Below are 16,994 nucleotides of genomic sequence, written 5' to 3' on the forward strand. Positions count from 1 at the left end.
TAGATCCATAAAAAAGTTTAATAACACCACTGAATATATCCATAAAAAGTGCAATAATACTACTGAACAGATCAATAAAAAAGTTTAATAACACCACTGAATATATCCATAAAAGTGCAATAATACTACTGAACAGATCAATAAAAAAGTTTAATAACACCACTGAATATATCCATAAAAAGTGCAATAATACTACTGAACAGATCCATAAAAAAATTTAATAACACCACTGAATAGATCCGTAAAAAGTCCAATAACACCACTGAATATATCCATAAAAAGTCCAATAATACAACTGAACAGATCCACAAAAATGAACATCTTCAGCCCCAATATTGACAGACTAAATACCCAAATAAAATCACATTTCGGATAGTTAATGGGTCCAGATCCGACATACTATGCAGGGCACTCTCTATATACTTGGTTTTTTTTCAAGCCTTGTTATTTGTTCTCAGAGGGGTATCTGCGCGTCGTCTCTTCCCCCATCTCGGGCAGTCTCTCAAACCCTACGAAGAGCTCCTCCGCCTCGTTCTTGGTCCTCTCCGTGCCGTCTACGGCGATTCTCTGGGCCTTCCCCGGCCTTCCCCACCCTCTGGGATGGAGTTCGAAGGATGGGGAAGGTCTGCTGGCCCCGACGGGTTCGGAATGCCGGGGAGGCCCATGAACGAGGATCTGGGCGCCAACCGCGGAGGATTCGAGCTCCGGGAACCCTATCACGCCCTTGCGTAAGATTTGGGGGCGAATTTTCTGTTCTGGGTTTTCTGTTTATGTCGGGTTTGAATGCGATTTCTTGTTGGGTTGTTGCATTTTTCTGGGTTTTATGTGCGAGACTATGTCGGATGATGATGTTGGTGGGTTTGCCTCCATGCGTGTGATTCTGAATTTGTTGTTTGTGTTTATGAATGAAAAAGTTAAACATCGTTTTAAAATTCATGACATTTTTAATTTTTCGTGGATTGGGTAGTGGATGGGGGGAGGGGTAGGTTTGGGGTTGATTTTTTGTGGGTTTCTGTCTTCCTCGGATATGAATGCTCTTTCTTCGTCTTGTTCGGATCTTCCCTTTTCCCTCTGTTGTATGCTTGTGCTTGATGTGTGTAGACGATGGGAGGTTGTTTGATTGAAAGAATGAATCTGATCAGTTGCGTTATTAAATGTGATTTCGTTATAATTCATTTCAACTCTGTAAAACGTACTCTTATCGCTTTCGATTTCTTATGTGATATGATTTCAATCGGGGGGAGGGAAAAGCTTGCATCTTTTTTTGTTTCAAAAGAAACCTTTAATCTTTTAACTGCTTCATCTGGAAGTTATTTCCTTAATAAGAAAATCGCTCAACTGTCTTTTATCATCTCTTACGATATTTTCCCTTCATTTTAACACAAATAAACTTTTCTCTCATCGGAAATTTACTCAATTCATTTTTATGTAATAAAATTGAATATCTTTTAAGGAACTATGAAGAATAACATTATTTAGGATGTTGATCCGCAAGTGGAGTTTAGATAAGCATATTTACTGAGATTACCTCTCTCACTCGAAGAAAACTATAGTCTTTTTCATCTGTGAGGTGGTGGTTAGGCATGTAAAATTCCAATGTCATCATTTTACAGTCTAAGTATTATCGAAAGAGTTTTATTTTCATGTGCTTAAGATTATGATGTTTTTTGGATTTATCTTTTGCCTCTAATCTGATTTTTTTTCCTTAGTAGGCTCCTGGGAGAACTGGGCCCCAATGTGACTGAAGGATCACTTGCATTGATGCCAGTCCTGCTGTCCCTCTTGAAGCATGAAGTTGTGGTTGTTGTTAGACAAGCCGTCGTCTGCGGAACGAGATTCTTTTGCACTGTTTTGGAAGAGATTTCTCTACAGGTCGTCTGTGTAAAACAGTTATTCAAGATTTGGCGAAGAAAGCCACATTATTTCTGTATTTCAATTCAGTCCGTCGCTTTGGAACAATTTTTTTGCAATCTCTTCTTATGCTTTGAAGCAATGGGTTGCTGCGGAATGTGCATGAAAAATCGAGGATCATGGAATGAGTTATAACTTTTTCCCCAACTCAGGAAACATGACGCATCGATCTTAGTTGGATGGAAAATTATGATCAAGTCAATAAGGGATGCAGATTTCTAGTGGGAATTAGATTGTAGATGAGCAAGCATGCTGATTTGAGAGGGAATTAGGGTTAAGTCACTTCAGGTTTAAGTCAATTCGGGCTGCAGATTTCTTGTGAGAATAAGGTTGTAGATGAGCAGGCATGCGAATTGAGAAACAATCAGGTTTAACTCAAGATTCAAAGACTCCAAATCAGGGTTAAAAGGGGAAAAGCCTCATATCATAATTATCAATGCCTCTGCTCAAAGCCAAGTCACATCCATATCACTCACTTGGCGATAACTTTTGCCTTATGGGCTCTCATGGGAAACCAGGCACGAGTGTTTAAAAGTTCTTTTATGCCTGTTGTTATCTGCGTTTGTGTTTTTATTTCAGTACTTACGTATGTGCAAACGCTTTTGTGAACTTATTTGTGTTGTTGTGCACGTAATTTTGCTTATTGTTGCTCGGAAAGTGGTAATCTCACCTCATGGTTCTCTAACGCTGTACGAAGTTGAATAATTTGCGGTTCTGTCCTTTGAAAACTTTTTGTTTCTCAGTGGCATGTACTCAAATTTCCTGTTTTTACTGTATGGGACCTCCGTCCCTTACTCTTAAGCTTCAACGCAGATAGTTAATACGCTGTCCTGCTACTGTTAAATAAAGTTTCATCTGTTGATTTATTGCTTCCAAGCTGCGGACTCCTTTTCCCTTAGATGAGGGTTGTCTAGAATTTGATGATTAGGAAGGATAGAACGGTATACATTCTAAATTTGCCCTCTTTGACGTCTCTAATAAAAAATCTCTCGCGAAATTTTCTGTCCTTAAAACTGTAAATGTAATGTAGAAACTAATCTGGAGGCCCCACCCTTAATATGGAATAGAGTATACATACGGAAAATTAGAGATCCCTGTTCTTTGATTTAGTCGTCTCATTCCTGCCTTTCTTCAGATAAGCTGGATTAAACTGGATAATCTGTCTTTCTTCAGATGGTCGTCTTCTTAAACCTTTTGGTATTAGGTGGTTGGTTCAACTGGATTGTGATATTACCAGATTGATTCCTTCCGTCTGATCCGTTGCTCATATTCATTTAGATATCTTCATTTGTCTAAAAAAGTCCACGTATAGAATTTGATTCTTTCGAGTTTACACATTATCGGAACATATGATTTTTCTCTCTACATGGGAAAAGCTCCCGCAATCTCCACTTCATGATTCCTGTGCGTCATTGTTTTGGCTTCTTCAATATTGCTAAACGCATATATTTATGATCTCTGATAGCCAAAGGATCTAAAATCTTTTTTCCGATCTCAGTTTGTTATTTGCTGATAACAAATCATTTGGGTTGAATCTGGAGGATATGAAATGTAGAGATCTATGCATGCATATATGTATGCCAGAGTAGAAGATGAAAGAGTGGGGATGACATGATAATTGGATGGTGGAAAGTTCAAGGGAGTTGCTGGATAAAACCTCACCTCCTTAGATTTTATTGTATGGATCCTTAGAACTTATTGTGTGGCAAGATCGCGATACTTCTCATTTTGTTTCCTTTACCTTAAATCAAGAACGGGAAGAGACAGAATTACACAGAAATACCTATTATAATTTTTGAACTGACTTTTGCCTTACGTCTGACACATGTCAAGTCTTATCATTTAGAATTTCTTAGTTTCTTTTATTATGATAATGTACTCTCTACCATAATGTTTATATCCAAATATACTTAGATAATATTAATCCTGAAGAAATCTGTTTTTTTTTCAATCATAAAGTTCTAGATTTTTATCATTGGAATATGTGTTGAGATTGTTCATTGAATGGTATGTAAAATTATCTCTCAATGTTTTTTTCTACAAGAAATATGTTTATGGTCCATTTGATTCTGGGAATGTCCACGATCACTTGGCTGAGTTATTGCAGAATTTTTTCTTTCTCACTGGTTTTCTAGACGTTTGGAAAACTTATCCTGATCTAGGAAAACTTTTGAAATCCATGTTTTTTTCATTTGAGTTCTTTTTTTGATAAATTACTTTCGACAAATCTCAACCGAGACTGACTTGGAAGCATGATTTCAATGCTTTTTCAGCTTCATCGTTTTGGTGAAGTAGGAAGATGGCTGGAGGACATGTGGTCATGGATGGTTAAGTTTAAGGATGTGGTCTCTGGCCTGGCTGCACACGTACGAACTAATTTGCTTATGCTTCTTATTTCACGTTGGTTTTATTTAAATTTATTTTATCTTTCCACACATGAACGGAAAAATTGCAGAAGCGAGATTCTCTTTATAGTGAACTATCTAAGCCTTCTTCTTCGAAATTTGCAGCCTGGTCCAGCATCAGTAAGGTTATTGGCGGTGAAGTTTCTGGAAGCGTATGTTTTGCGATTCACGCCAGATTCTTTTGCTCATGGGGCACCCGCTGAAGGTTTTAAACCCATCCCAGGACTAAATTTAATGATTACATATGGATTTTCTTCGTACTCAAAACAAATGTCGTGGTGTTGATTTTGAACCAGAAAGAGCGAGGAGTTTTGAGATTGCAAGATTAGTTGGACTCCATCCAATTTTTGAGCAATCTTTAGTTTCATTCGAAGTGAACAAATCAATTGGGCTTATGCTCAATCTTTTGCAATCAGCCAGCACTTCTCCTGTTCCGTTGACAATTGTCAACATACACTGGTAATTTTATGAAATTGTGATGTCCCTCTTCTGGAATGATCGTTGGTCATCTGTCGAATTCTTTATTCATGGATGATTTATATAACAAAGTAAATGCATGTTGTATAACGAAATCAAAACTTCAAAGTATGACTTTCTGTTGCTAATGGTTGCCCTAATATCTGTATTTTCATCCATATGACATAAAAGTTTTACAGTTATTATTTTGTTCCAGCCCGATGGTTTAGTGAAGTTTAAAAAGGTAATTTTAGTTGTCTAGAAGGTTATAATAGCTCCCCTTGTTTTCTTGTAAATTTACATGAAATCCTTGGTGCTTTGCTATTCTGGTAAAGCTCCAAAGTTCGTGTTTTGGTAATACTGAACTTTGTTCTCAGGTTGTGTTCTATTTTAGTTATTTTCTTCTAACGACTGTGTTGCTAGGAAATCGAATGAGCAATTGTATTTTGTTGATATTTAGTTTCTAATAATCTTGATTTTACATCGTCCTCTGTTCTTGTATCTGCATTTAGGTCTCTCTGTGTCTAGGCTATTTCTTCTTTTTAAATTTTAATTAAATATAACTTTTTTTTGGTTTTGTGAAGTCTTTCAGCTATTGCAAGGAAAAGACCTGTGTACTACGAACGTATTTTGTCAGAACTTCTTGCTTTCGATCCGGACTCACGTACTATAGAGGGAGGTCATGCTATTAGCGTTCGATATTCACTAAAGACGGTCTTTGCCAGCCTTCTACGATCCACCCAGCATCCATTTGTTATAGAAGTAAGGGCTAAACTTCAATATTGTTCATACCAAAAAACGATATGGAGGCTGCAGAAACCCTAAGTTTAATCACTCTTGAAAAAATAAGGTTGGTGAACCTAGGAAATGTGTGATGCACGAATTGCAGGATATGTCCGTGGGTTTCCCTAGAATGTTTATTTTTTCATCAATAAACATGAATCTCTCCTAGTTTTTTCTTACTTTTCAGAATATTCAGCTTTGTTTGTTTTATGCCAGTCAAGAGAGAAGTTGATCCGTGCTTTGAGATCATTAGTACCGGGAGAACCGACTGAGCATATTATTAGACAGAGTGACAAAATGTTAAAGAACGCGGAGCACGCATCGCGAGATCCTCGACTATCTTTCATTCGTAAGGTGATCTCCTACTCTTCAACATAACTCTTATTAATGTATTCTTTTAGGATTAATGATTGAGTATTTCTTTCAATTTGACAGGATGATAGACCATCTATGGATATGACCATGGCCAAGAGATCTATGCCAGTGGCAGATAACGGTGTTTCGATCTCCGACAGCGTGATTGTGAAAAAACCACGACATGATTTAGTTGATGGTGATGTCGATTCAGGAAATGGAGCCCCTTCCAAGATTTCTTTGCTGGATAGCGAGCTGACGCCTGCTGAACAAATGATTATTATGGTCGGTGCACTCTTGGCCGAAGGGGAAAGAGGAGCAGAATCCCTAGATATTCTAATATCACAAATGCAGGCTGACTTGTTGGCAGATATGGTGATTTTAAATATGAGATACTTGCCAAAGATTCTGCCCTTGTACAGTAAAGCAGCAAGACCATCCTCTTTTGATTCTGGGGCTGACTCTGCTGGAATTTCATCAGCAGTAAGTGCATCGATGCCTGATGCAGCGCAAATTCAATCTGCTGAAGCAAAGCGGGATCCCAGAAGAGTAATATAGTCTCTACTTGGAACATTTCTTCAAAAAAAAGTCTCTACTTGGAACAATTATTTGGGGATTTCTGTTATTTTGTCAATGATTAATTGCTGAATTTCCTCAGGATCCGCGTCGTCTCGATCCTCGTCGGGTAACTGCGACTGGGCCAAGCGTGGACAATGGTGCGGACATTGTTCCGAAGGCCGAGAATAGCGTAACGCCCTCAACTTCAAAGAGTGAAATGGCGATTTCAGACATCTCTGGTCTTCCTGATGACAAAGTGGCAGCAGAAGAGAGTCATGTGTTGTCAGATCAGGGTTTGGAGGGTGGGCAATCTCTGCCTGTTCTTTCCGTTCCACTTGACCAAGATATAGAAGCACCATCAGCTACACCTGAAGTAACTGGAAATGATGCTGTTGATGTTTCCATGTCAGAACTGGATCAGTCTTCTGCTGTTTCTAGTGAAACATTTCCTGAAGAATCTGCTATCGAATTGCCCTTGCCACCACTTTTTGTCGATTTAACTGATGAACAGAGAAAGTCATTGAGTGCGTTAGCAATTGAACGAATTGCTGAGTCATACAAGGTAATCCAGGCTACAGGCTACTCTGATGAACGCATGTATTTACTTGCGCGGTTAGTTTCACAGGTAGAGGCTTTCTTTCCCATGCATTACTCGTATGTAGTCAAAATGTGGTTTGTTTCAGTATTATTTTATTTCAAAAAGAATTCAGCATTATTTTCTCATCTGTATATTTATGTTGCAGTTGGATTACTGCTTACTTGATACTCGCTGTGTTTTACTAAAAATATGATTCTCTGAAAGGATGTACTCAAATTATGATGTTCTGTTATTTTAAAGAAAAATATGATGATTATTGGTTTGGATGGTCATCTGAAGACAATGATAATCCTGCTCTCTAGGGCTGCCAATAACATCTTATATGAATGGCAGTTCACTTTATTGTTGCCTTGTTTTATTTTTCATAAAAATTTGAGCTTCCTAAATTTATTTATTGAGTTTATGTTTATTTTCTCTTTGTAATCAATTTCAGATTGACGCAGATGGTGATATTATTAGTATATTGGAGAGGCATATTGTTAAGGATTATCATCGGCTGAAGGTGTGTTCATCTGTGGTATTTTCTTTTTATCTGTGAATGTCTTATTTAAATTAGTTTACTTCGATTTGAGCAACGGGGGGTAGATTCATCTTCTTATGGGGGAAACTTACCAGATCGTAGGATTTTTCATGAGAGGTCTAATGAGTTTTAGGTTGAGGTTTTCAAGAGTAGATGATTACGACAAGACTTTTATCTCTAACCCACTTGTTGTCTGTATCATTCTAAAGTCTGATTCACTTTGATGCCTACTTTGTATGTATTCGTATAAGGGGTTAGGTGCTAAGAATATGTCTGTCATCAGGGCCATGAACTTGTGATGTACATCCTTTACCATTTGCATTCGGTTATGGCGTCTGACAAAGAGCCATGTAAATCTTCTGCTGCTGATGTCTATGAAAAGTTTCTGCTCGCCATAGTAAGAAAATTTCCCAAAGTTCTTAAGATTGAGTTTGTTATAAACTCAGAATAATCATTGTTTCCCTGTTGTAACTTGTAGGCAAAGTTCTTGTGTAACATCTTACCTGCTTCGGACAAGGCATTCAGTAGGCTTCTCAATGAAGCGCCTCTTTTGCCCATTTCCATCTTGAACTTGTTAGAAGGCCAATGCCATAAACTGGGGCCTGATCAACAGGAGAAGGATGTGCGAGAATGTGACCGCATCACCCAAAGTCTTGGTGCTGTTTGGAGTCTGATTTTGGCTCGACCTAATATCCGGCAAGGTTGTTTGGATATTGCTTTAAAGGTACTTATTCTTAATATTATGTCATTATAATTTGTTTCATGGCTATTATAAGGAAACATAAAAAAGTGTATAAGTTTGACAGCGTTACATTAGCAAGTTGATATCACTTATTATTTTTTTTAACTATAACAAGGGATGAACACCCGACGAATTGGTATCATAAGCAACACTCATTTCTAAATATTTGTTATTCGATCAATCTCAATATTTTTTGACACCGTAAAAATTAACCTAGGAGAGAGCTTCTTGATCTGGCTAATGAGTATAATGCAATTCTTGGTTGCAAACTTTTTTAATTTTGGGGGAGGTTTTGAACTTTTTGTCTTTGGTCAGTGTGCCATTGATCTTCAGGATGAAGTGCGAGGAAAGGCTATTCGGCTGGTAATTTTTTGTTTGTTTCACACTCTTGTTGGCCGAAAGATTAGCTGCTATTAAAAACTTGGCCTAAAATGCCTCTTCGTTTAGGTTGCGAACAAACTTCATCCACTAGGATTCCTGACTGAAAATATAGAGGCATTCGCCAAAAGAACGATCCTGTCACTTGTAGATCAGCAAGATCTCATACCAAGGCTCCCTTCTGAGCAGAGTGTAGAGGTACGGACATATTTTCTTGAAAGTTTTAGAGTTTTTATGGAATATTCTTTGCTTTTCATTCTCATAAAAAAGATTCATATCTCTTATTTTTTTGATTGAAAACCTTTAGTTTTGCACTCTGGACAATTGTTTTTCGTTTTCTGACTATTGGAACAACCGGTACCTTTTAGAAAATCATGACTTGATTTAATATTCCTGTTTCACTGATAATTCTGGAAATTTGTTTATTTTCCCATCAATCCTTGTTTTCTGTTCCGCTGCAAGCTTCGGGATGAGAAAGAGGCTCTAAGATCAACCTCACCATAGACCCATATCTTTTCCCTCGAAAGCTTTTTCTTTGGCTGATTTCTTTGGGTTTATTATTGGTAGAACGGAACTCAAGATTCTTCTATTAGTGAATCCCTGCTGTTGAGCTCCTGTTCTTCCGAGGATGAAAGCGTTATGAGGACCCAGTCTACATCATATGCCGATGCTCAGAAACGCTCTTCATTGTTCTTCGCATTATGTGTAAAGGTACTTTGTGATATTTGCTTGTTTCAGGGTTCTCTGTTGCTGGGAGCGGTGACAACTCATCTCTGTCCTTGTCATTCATCTTTACTGGGATGACAATGATGAAGTTGCCATTGTTCTCGTCATTTATCTGGAAGCGGGGATATAGATGACGACTCCATCTTGTCATTTGCCTGCCACATGAGGAAAATGATGGTGACGAGTTTGCCTGATTCATCAACAGAGCTAGGATAAAGATGAGGATATCATCTATATCCTAACCATAGATGATGGGGATGGTGAACACGTTGGTGGAAGATGACGATGAGATGACGAAGATGATGACAAAATTGTCACCGAACACATTGTCTTGTTTTATTTCTCCCATTAAAAATTTTGGTCTTGCTGAGTTTTCACCCGTCTCTTCAGAAGCCACAACTTCTTCAACTCGCCTTTGAAGTTTATGGAAGAGCCCCGAAAACCATCAAACAGGTAATTCTTCTTTGGTATTCTTTAACTCACGAAAACATCTTATGTTTGATGGAATCATGCAGGCTATTCATTGGCATGTGTTGGACTTTGCTAGGAAGTTGGGTCCCTCTTGCCCCGAACTGCTACTGACTATATCTCTCTTTCCCAATGGAAGCGAAAACCTTATTTCATCGGTAAGTCTTCTGGTGTTAGCGTTGTGTCGGTCGTTACTTCTACATAGGGTTTGAGATATTTTTCTTTATCCTCAAGGTACTGCAAGTGCTGACTGAGGAGATGCTCCCTTCCCCCGATCTGATAACCACAGTCAAACAGTTGTATCAGAGAAAATTAAAGGTTATAATATAAGCTTGCCTTCTAAATCCCTCTGAGTTGATTATTTTTGGTGGGTTCTCAATCATGTTTGATTGCATGCAGGATGCAGCGATTCTTATTCCGATACTTTCATCACTGTCGAAAGAAGAGGTTACTTTCAACTTAGCTTTCTTAATAAGATTCTTGCTGCTATCTATCTAGTATGAAGATCAGTTTAGCCACAACATAATTGTCTTCATTCTACTGAAAATATGTTAAGTTCTTCATCTTCATAATAAATTCTTCATGTGCTACCAAAATTCCTCCTGTTCTTATTCACATTTCTTGAAACGTGTGCGCCTGTATAATAATATGAAGACCACTCTGCCAGAGTGAAGTTTATAATGTGACACGGGTTTTTTGTTCAGGTATTGCCGATATTTCCAAGACTAACTGATCTCCCATCCGAAAAGTTCCAGACGGCTCTGGCTCGCATACTGCAGGTATTTCTGGATAATGAAATCATTTCTCTGATTTGGGGTTCAGCATCAACAATGACGAGGATATACACTGATAATGATGATGCTGACAATGACAATCATTTTCGTCATAGTCATCCTATTTCCAGGTGCTGTCATAATTGTCACTCGTTCATATCAAAAAACCGATGATGATATTTGGGGATGACAGTGATGATCACTAATCGTTAATCCTTCTGCAGAAAAGTGTGAGATTTTTAAGAGTAGGGTTTGACATCTGTATAAACGGCATGAGCACAAGAGACATGAACGAAAATTATTTGTCATTCTCATCCAGTTTCCTAGAGCCATCATAGTTATCATCCTCCATCTATTAAAGTCATTGTCATCGTCATTGACATCCATCAGTTGAAGTCGTCATCACTGTCATTTATCAATGTCATTGCTATTGTCCTTCGTCAATATTTAGGGATGATGATGATAATGACTTATCATCATCCGTCTGCCAACCCGTCTCTCTTCCTCATTTCTTTCTCCTCGATGTCGCAATAGAATAGACTTTAGTTGTCATGATCTAGTCTCTCTCTGAACTGACTTTTCAAACTTTTTTTGTTGACGTCAGGGATCCGCTCATACGGGTCCAGCACTAACTCCCGCAGAGGTGCTTGTTGCCATCCATGATATTAGTCCCGAAAAGGATGGAGTTCCCCTGAAAAAGGTTACATCTTTCTCGTTCTTTAATTTGACAGATTTTACCATTTACTCCCGATCTTAATTTATGAACATGTTCTTGAAATACTGCAGATCATGGAAGCTTGCGGCACTTGCTTTGAGCAGCGAACGGTTTTTACCCAGAATGTCTTGGTCAAAGCACTCGATGAATTGGTAAGTGGTGCTTGTGCATATGCTTGTATAACGATGACAAATTCGTCGTCCACACTGATCTGCATTGTCTTCATCATTCATCTGCCACATGAATGATGATTATGATGATGATCTCATCATAGTTCTTTTCATATGAGAGAGTTGAAATAGAGGACTTGCATTATGAGAAAAAAATTAAATTACATAAATTATAGTTCAATGGGTTATACATTATAAACTAGATATGGGGTTGATTGTCCCCAGGAAGGTTGATGATAACTCTTCATTATCATCCTGGATGTTGAGTCATACGCGTGCATATTCAATCTTGAATTTTTGATCTGATAAAAAATTTCCTTCCTTTTACGTTCATTTTGACTTGCAATAAAAAAGAGTAGGCTCCTCTGTATTCATATGGATATGGCAGGCCTCTGAATGTGTTGATCTTAGTGGTTGTGTTATTTATTGAGCAGTCTAAATAATTTTTAATGTGTCTTTTTTCTACAGATTAAACGAACGCCTCTACCACTTCTCTTCATGAGAACCGTCATCCAAGCTATTGACGCATATCCATCTTTGGTACCTTTTTTGGAATAAATATATACATATAATAGTGTTTTTTCTGATTATTTTTTGAAAACTACTCATTTATATTTAAGTGTTTTTGAACTATCCTCTCCCTAAAAGAGTAAGAAAAGAAAATAGGCAGAGTGGATGTGTCCAATAACATGAAGAAATGAGTTTCCGTGAATATTTCAATCCTCTGCCCCCGGCTTAATTCTTATTTCCCCTTTGTAATGGGGATTGTAGCTCTATTAGTTTTTATATGCGTTCAAATAAGTGGCTTTGAGCTCGTATTAAATAGATGGTATGAAAAAATTTTGTCCACAGAGACGTGAAGCTGTAACCTACATACTTTCGAATAAGCATTACCACAAAACTTGATTTAGTTCTTGTTTTCATATCCTCTTTTTTTGTTTCTAACTCACCGAGCCTTAGTTGCTTCAACGTTTTTTCTCTAAAATTTGGCCTCCATTATTTCCGGGTCATATTTCATTGTCAAAGGCAACACTAGCTATTCACAGATTTCTACTTGAAAATTAAAGTTTTTGCGTCTTGGATAAGCATTTTCCCAGTTTGCCTGACGGTTTATTTCTTTGTTTATAGGTTAGTTATGTCATGGAGATCCTTTCAAAACTAGTGACGATGCAGGTAAGCACTCCAGTTCTCAAGAATTCCTTTTTTTAATTTATGGTTTTCTATTTTATTTTGCTCTTGTGGATTTAACCGGGCCGGCAGAATCAAGGTCAGAACAAAAGAATCAATCAATCAATCGAACTGCCTTGATCGTGATTAGATCAACAGAGCTAATTGATCGGACGAGTGATCATGATCTATCAAAAGCCTGATCGATTCAAAAAAATATTTGGTTGAGATGGGATGATCAATGATTGATCGATTCTTTCCATAACCTTAATCGATCTACGAGTCTGATGGATCAGATGGTGCAGACTCCTATCCCCTAGTTATAATGGAGTTTGGGATTTATTTTGGAAAACACCATTTTTTTCCTACTAAATCACGGAGTGACCAGCTTTTTATTGGCCACTTTGATGGAAGAGTTTCTGTAGGGAGAATAGGCATGGGGATTATGAATAAGAAGCATTCTTCATGTCATGAAAGTTATCATATTTTGTTAAAATTTTCACGTAGGTGTGGAGGATGCCAAAGTTATGGCCTGGCTTCCTTAAATGCGCATCACAGACCCAGCCCCACTCATTTGGTGTTTTATTGAAGGTAATCAAATTCACCTTCACACAATCCTTATCTACGCTCTCTCTCGCTCTCATTCTCTTCTCTCTTTCTCTCTTCCACTCCTCTCTCCCTCGCTTTTTCTTTTTCGCATTCATTCATTCTTTCTTTATTTCTCTCTCTCTCTCTCCCTTTTTATCTTTTTTGTTTGATATCTCTCTCTCTCTCTTGCTCTCTGTCTGGCTCTTTCTATCTCTCTTTCCTCAAAGTTCATGAAGTCCAGGTTCTTTGACAAAATTCTTGTGCATTGCTCTCTCTCACTTTGTTTCTATCTTCTTTGTTTCTCATTCTCCTCTTCTTTTCTGTCTCCTCTTCCTATCTATTTCCCTCTTTTCTCCATCTCATTGGTTCTCTCTCTCTCACACACTCTTTCTATTATTCTTCAATATTAATTCAAGCCTTCTACACTGAAAAGAATATTTTCTACCGCTCTCTACCTCTCCCTCTGTTTCAATATTCCATTCTTTTACTCTTTGCCTTTTATCGCCTCTGTTATATCTTTTTGGCCGTCCTTGGCTATTTCAAAATTTCCTTCTTCAAAGGTAATCAAACCCTTTTTCACAGAAACTTTCTCTGTTGCTCTCTCTGTATATTTCTCTCTTTCTTTTGCTTTTATTCCTCTCTTTGTTTCACTCTCTTCCTTTTTTCTCCTCTGTTCTGCCTCTCTCTTTCGCATTTTGTATATATTTATTTTTTCTTCATCTCTCCCAGGCCCTCTTTCTTCCAGACTCTCTCACTTTGTTTGCTTCCTCTTCTCGCACTCACACTTTCTCTTTATCTCTTTCTCTCTTTCTCTCTTTCTCTCTTTCGCTATTCTAAACCGTATTACCTTCCTTGCAGCTGCCGCCGCAGCAGCTGGAGAACATTTTACAGAAGCATCCTAACCTCAGAAGCCCTCTCTCTAGCTATGCCTCCCAAGGCTCTAATACTATTTCCTTACCAAGGTATTATTTTTTTCCAGTACTGATCTATCATATCTTCTTATTGAGCATTTTTTCAACGGGAATTAATGATATTCCTCTGATATTATTTGCCACGGAAATAGACCCACTTTGGAAATACTGGGTCTCTCTCGGGAACAGCAGTGATCAACCTTCCCTCCCATGAGTTGATCATGATCCACAAGTCCAGGGGGGTCTCATTTCCAACCTGTGTCCACTGAAGGCCAGTTTATTCAATCTCTTTGGCTTCTGTACAGGAGAGAGCAGGAGAGATGTAGAGAGAGAGAGAAGAGAAAGAGGAGTGAAGGATGGCCATCTTCCTGCTCATTTTGTGCCCGTAAATCTGTAATATATCACAGTAAGTTTCATCGGCAAGAAGTCAATGCCATGATTTGAAATTAAGTCTTCTACTGCTATAGTTTATGAGTAAAGGGGTGATATAAATTTCTCCATATAGCATCTGATTTGCCTATTTTCAAATTGTTATTTTGGTTGGGCTACTTGTTCACAAACTAAAAATACATGTTTGGTACTTGGATGTTCGTCTCCCATCAATTGAATGTCTACAAATTCTCTCCTTGATTCTCAAAACCTAAAATATTGATTTTTTAAGAAAATTTCTGATTCACATCATGGGAACCTGGGGGTGGTATCAATGGGTCAATCTAACTGAATCGGTGTCTAGTAATCAGACTTGTCCTAGAGGGCAGGTCTAGGGTTAAGTTGGCCCAATTGATCCTTGGATCAACTAAGCTGACCCAATTAATGATATAGGATTCTTTCCTTTTCCATAGTCCTCTAGGTATGATTTCTTGATTGAGGTAATGGAGAAAGTTCAGGGTTAAGCTATCTGGCTCAGGGATTAACAAAGCAGGCATGCCCATGACAGCATGTCTTGGATTAACTTGTCCCAACAGATCCATGGATCAACTAGGCTGACCCCCAATTGATGATATTGGATTCTCTCTTCCTCCCTTTAGGTATGATGACTTCTTAATTTAGGAAATATAAGAAGTTTCCTGTAAAAAAAAACAATTGACCCTCATGAGAGAGGTTAAGGGGTTGACTTTGACTCAAGCAGGTCTGCCATCCTGACTTGACTAACTGACCCTGACCTGGACCCTACCAACCACCCCATGGTTAGAATAAACCTCAGGCGGGTTGGGGTTGGGTTTGATTGTATGAGAAGATATTCAATTAGCATTGGCAGAACAAGATCATTCTTGGGTGCAGCACCCATGAAGGACTTGGCAGTCGGATCCTCTTAAAATAACTTATCGGATGGCTAACAGATGCGCCAATCCACGAGGGCAGGTAGGAGGTACGGTAGACCAGGGGTCGAGTTGGCCGAGCCAATCCATGAGTCAACTGAGCTGAACTGTCCATAAGAGGAGATAGTGAGATTGGGTTGATTTTGGGACGCGTTGACTTTGGTTCAGGTTGATATGTCGTCCTGACTCAATTGATGAATCCTGGCTAGATGATTCTACCCAATACTCTTCGGAAGGTCAGTATTGGGTAGACCGGGGGTTGAGTTGGGCCAACTTTGTGGGGGGGACTAAATAGCTGGGTTTATGGTTCTCCTTGCCCCCACAGGCCTGCCACTTGGTGCTAGTCTGGAATGGGAGCTAGGTGCCTCTGATCTGCTGGGGTCTACCTTAGTTTGCCCTAGCAGGTGCTCCTAGCATGCTGGCCTGCATTGTCATGGGTTATTGCCAATGATTTTTTACCTCCACGGTTTATCACTTCTCATAGTCTGAATACCCATGATTTGCTCTTGTGGAAAACATCTTAATGATATTTTACTTGCCCTCCAGAACACACGTTTTAGTCTTTCCGGAAGTACTCATATTATAGGTAATGTCCATGCTATTTCCCCAAAAACTACGAAATGTTAAAAGTCATCCAATCCATGGATTATTATTCTCATTAATTTTCAATTTATGAATGCCCTTTGGAGTGCCTCTATCACATTCTGCTCCACTAAACAGAGAGAAGTGGGCACCTACTTGATTCTCAGATCTCTTTCTTATCTTTAATTCAAAATAAAAATATTAAACTAATAACTTCAAGTTATTAGCCTTAGAGTATATCTTACCTTCTCAAAAGATAGATTATGGCTTGATGGTCTATCAAGATGATAATATTAAAGCATAATGATAAATTCTCTAATTTTTTTTCATTTGAATATAATATTATAATTTTATCTGATCCTATATTTCAGTTCACCATTTGAGATTATTTTACGCTAGAGCAAATGAAAACTGGCGTATTTTCAATTATTTTACACTACACAGCATCTATTTCTTGATTTGAAGGATTGCATATAATTTCAAATGATTTAGTTCAGTCAGTATCCAATGAACAAAAATTAGGGTGTTATTTTCAATGTCATTGTAAATGTAATTTGTTTTAATAAAATTAAATTTGTAATTATAGAAACTCAGCCAATATGTAAAATAGGAGTGAGGTCATCTCCACAGGGATTGGCCTTTAGAGATTGATCTAATGTTTGAGTTTGGGTTAAGGAAAATAAGATAATGAGGTCAGTAATAAGAGAATAATGGAAGATATAAAGTGATGATAGGAAGATAGTGAAAAGATGGAAGATAAGTAGTAAGTAGAAATAAGAATTAATAATTTATGAATAAATACATAAATGTTATGTGTAGGATAGGATATATAGAGAAATTGAAGAATGATTAATATGTAGGGAGTTATTG

At 38.0% G+C, this 16,994-nt stretch overlaps 1 protein-coding gene across 4 annotated transcripts; it reads left to right on the forward strand.

Annotated features, from left to right (window-relative positions):
* Positions 1 to 342: 342 nt before the first annotated feature.
* Positions 343 to 14,723, forward strand: LOC144706435 (symplekin). 4 transcript variants are annotated; one of them, XM_078579390.1, is made up of 27 exons: positions 343 to 728; positions 1,710 to 1,872; positions 4,185 to 4,277; positions 4,422 to 4,521; positions 4,613 to 4,775; positions 5,357 to 5,534; positions 5,772 to 5,909; positions 5,991 to 6,458; positions 6,568 to 7,092; positions 7,499 to 7,567; positions 7,869 to 7,982; positions 8,064 to 8,309; positions 8,643 to 8,690; positions 8,775 to 8,903; positions 9,273 to 9,416; positions 9,822 to 9,884; positions 9,947 to 10,057; positions 10,134 to 10,217; positions 10,299 to 10,346; positions 10,604 to 10,678; positions 11,277 to 11,372; positions 11,459 to 11,539; positions 12,026 to 12,097; positions 12,686 to 12,730; positions 13,232 to 13,315; positions 14,171 to 14,274; positions 14,376 to 14,723. In XM_078579390.1, exons 1-27 carry the CDS (start codon positions 601 to 603, stop codon positions 14,416 to 14,418), a joined length of 3,612 nt encoding a protein of 1,203 aa, XP_078435516.1. In that variant the 5' UTR covers positions 343 to 600; the 3' UTR covers positions 14,419 to 14,723. The 4 variants fall into 4 exon arrangements, with proteins under 4 accessions (XP_078435516.1, XP_078435513.1, XP_078435515.1 ...); XM_078579387.1 differs by having other exon boundaries at positions 14,529 to 14,723; XM_078579389.1 differs by having other exon boundaries at positions 6,568 to 7,029; positions 14,529 to 14,723.
* Positions 14,724 to 16,994: the final 2,271 nt, after the last annotated feature.

This window comes from Wolffia australiana, chromosome 8 (genome assembly GCF_029677425.1).
Source record: "Wolffia australiana isolate 7733 chromosome 8, ASM2967742v1".
Lineage (NCBI taxonomy): Eukaryota > Viridiplantae > Streptophyta > Magnoliopsida > Alismatales > Araceae > Wolffia > Wolffia australiana.

Coding starts and splice junctions, on each gene's coding strand:
- LOC144706435 (XM_078579387.1), top strand. CDS start 601: ATGGAGTTCGAAGGATGGGGAAGGTCTGCTGGCCCCGACGGGTTCGGA. Junction 7,983..8,063: donor AAAAGTTTCTGCTCGCCATA/GTAAGAAAATTT, acceptor TGTAACTTGTAG/GCAAAGTTCTTGTGTAACAT. Junction 9,417..9,821: donor TCTTCGCATTATGTGTAAAG/GTACTTTGTGAT, acceptor CCGTCTCTTCAG/AAGCCACAACTTCTTCAACT.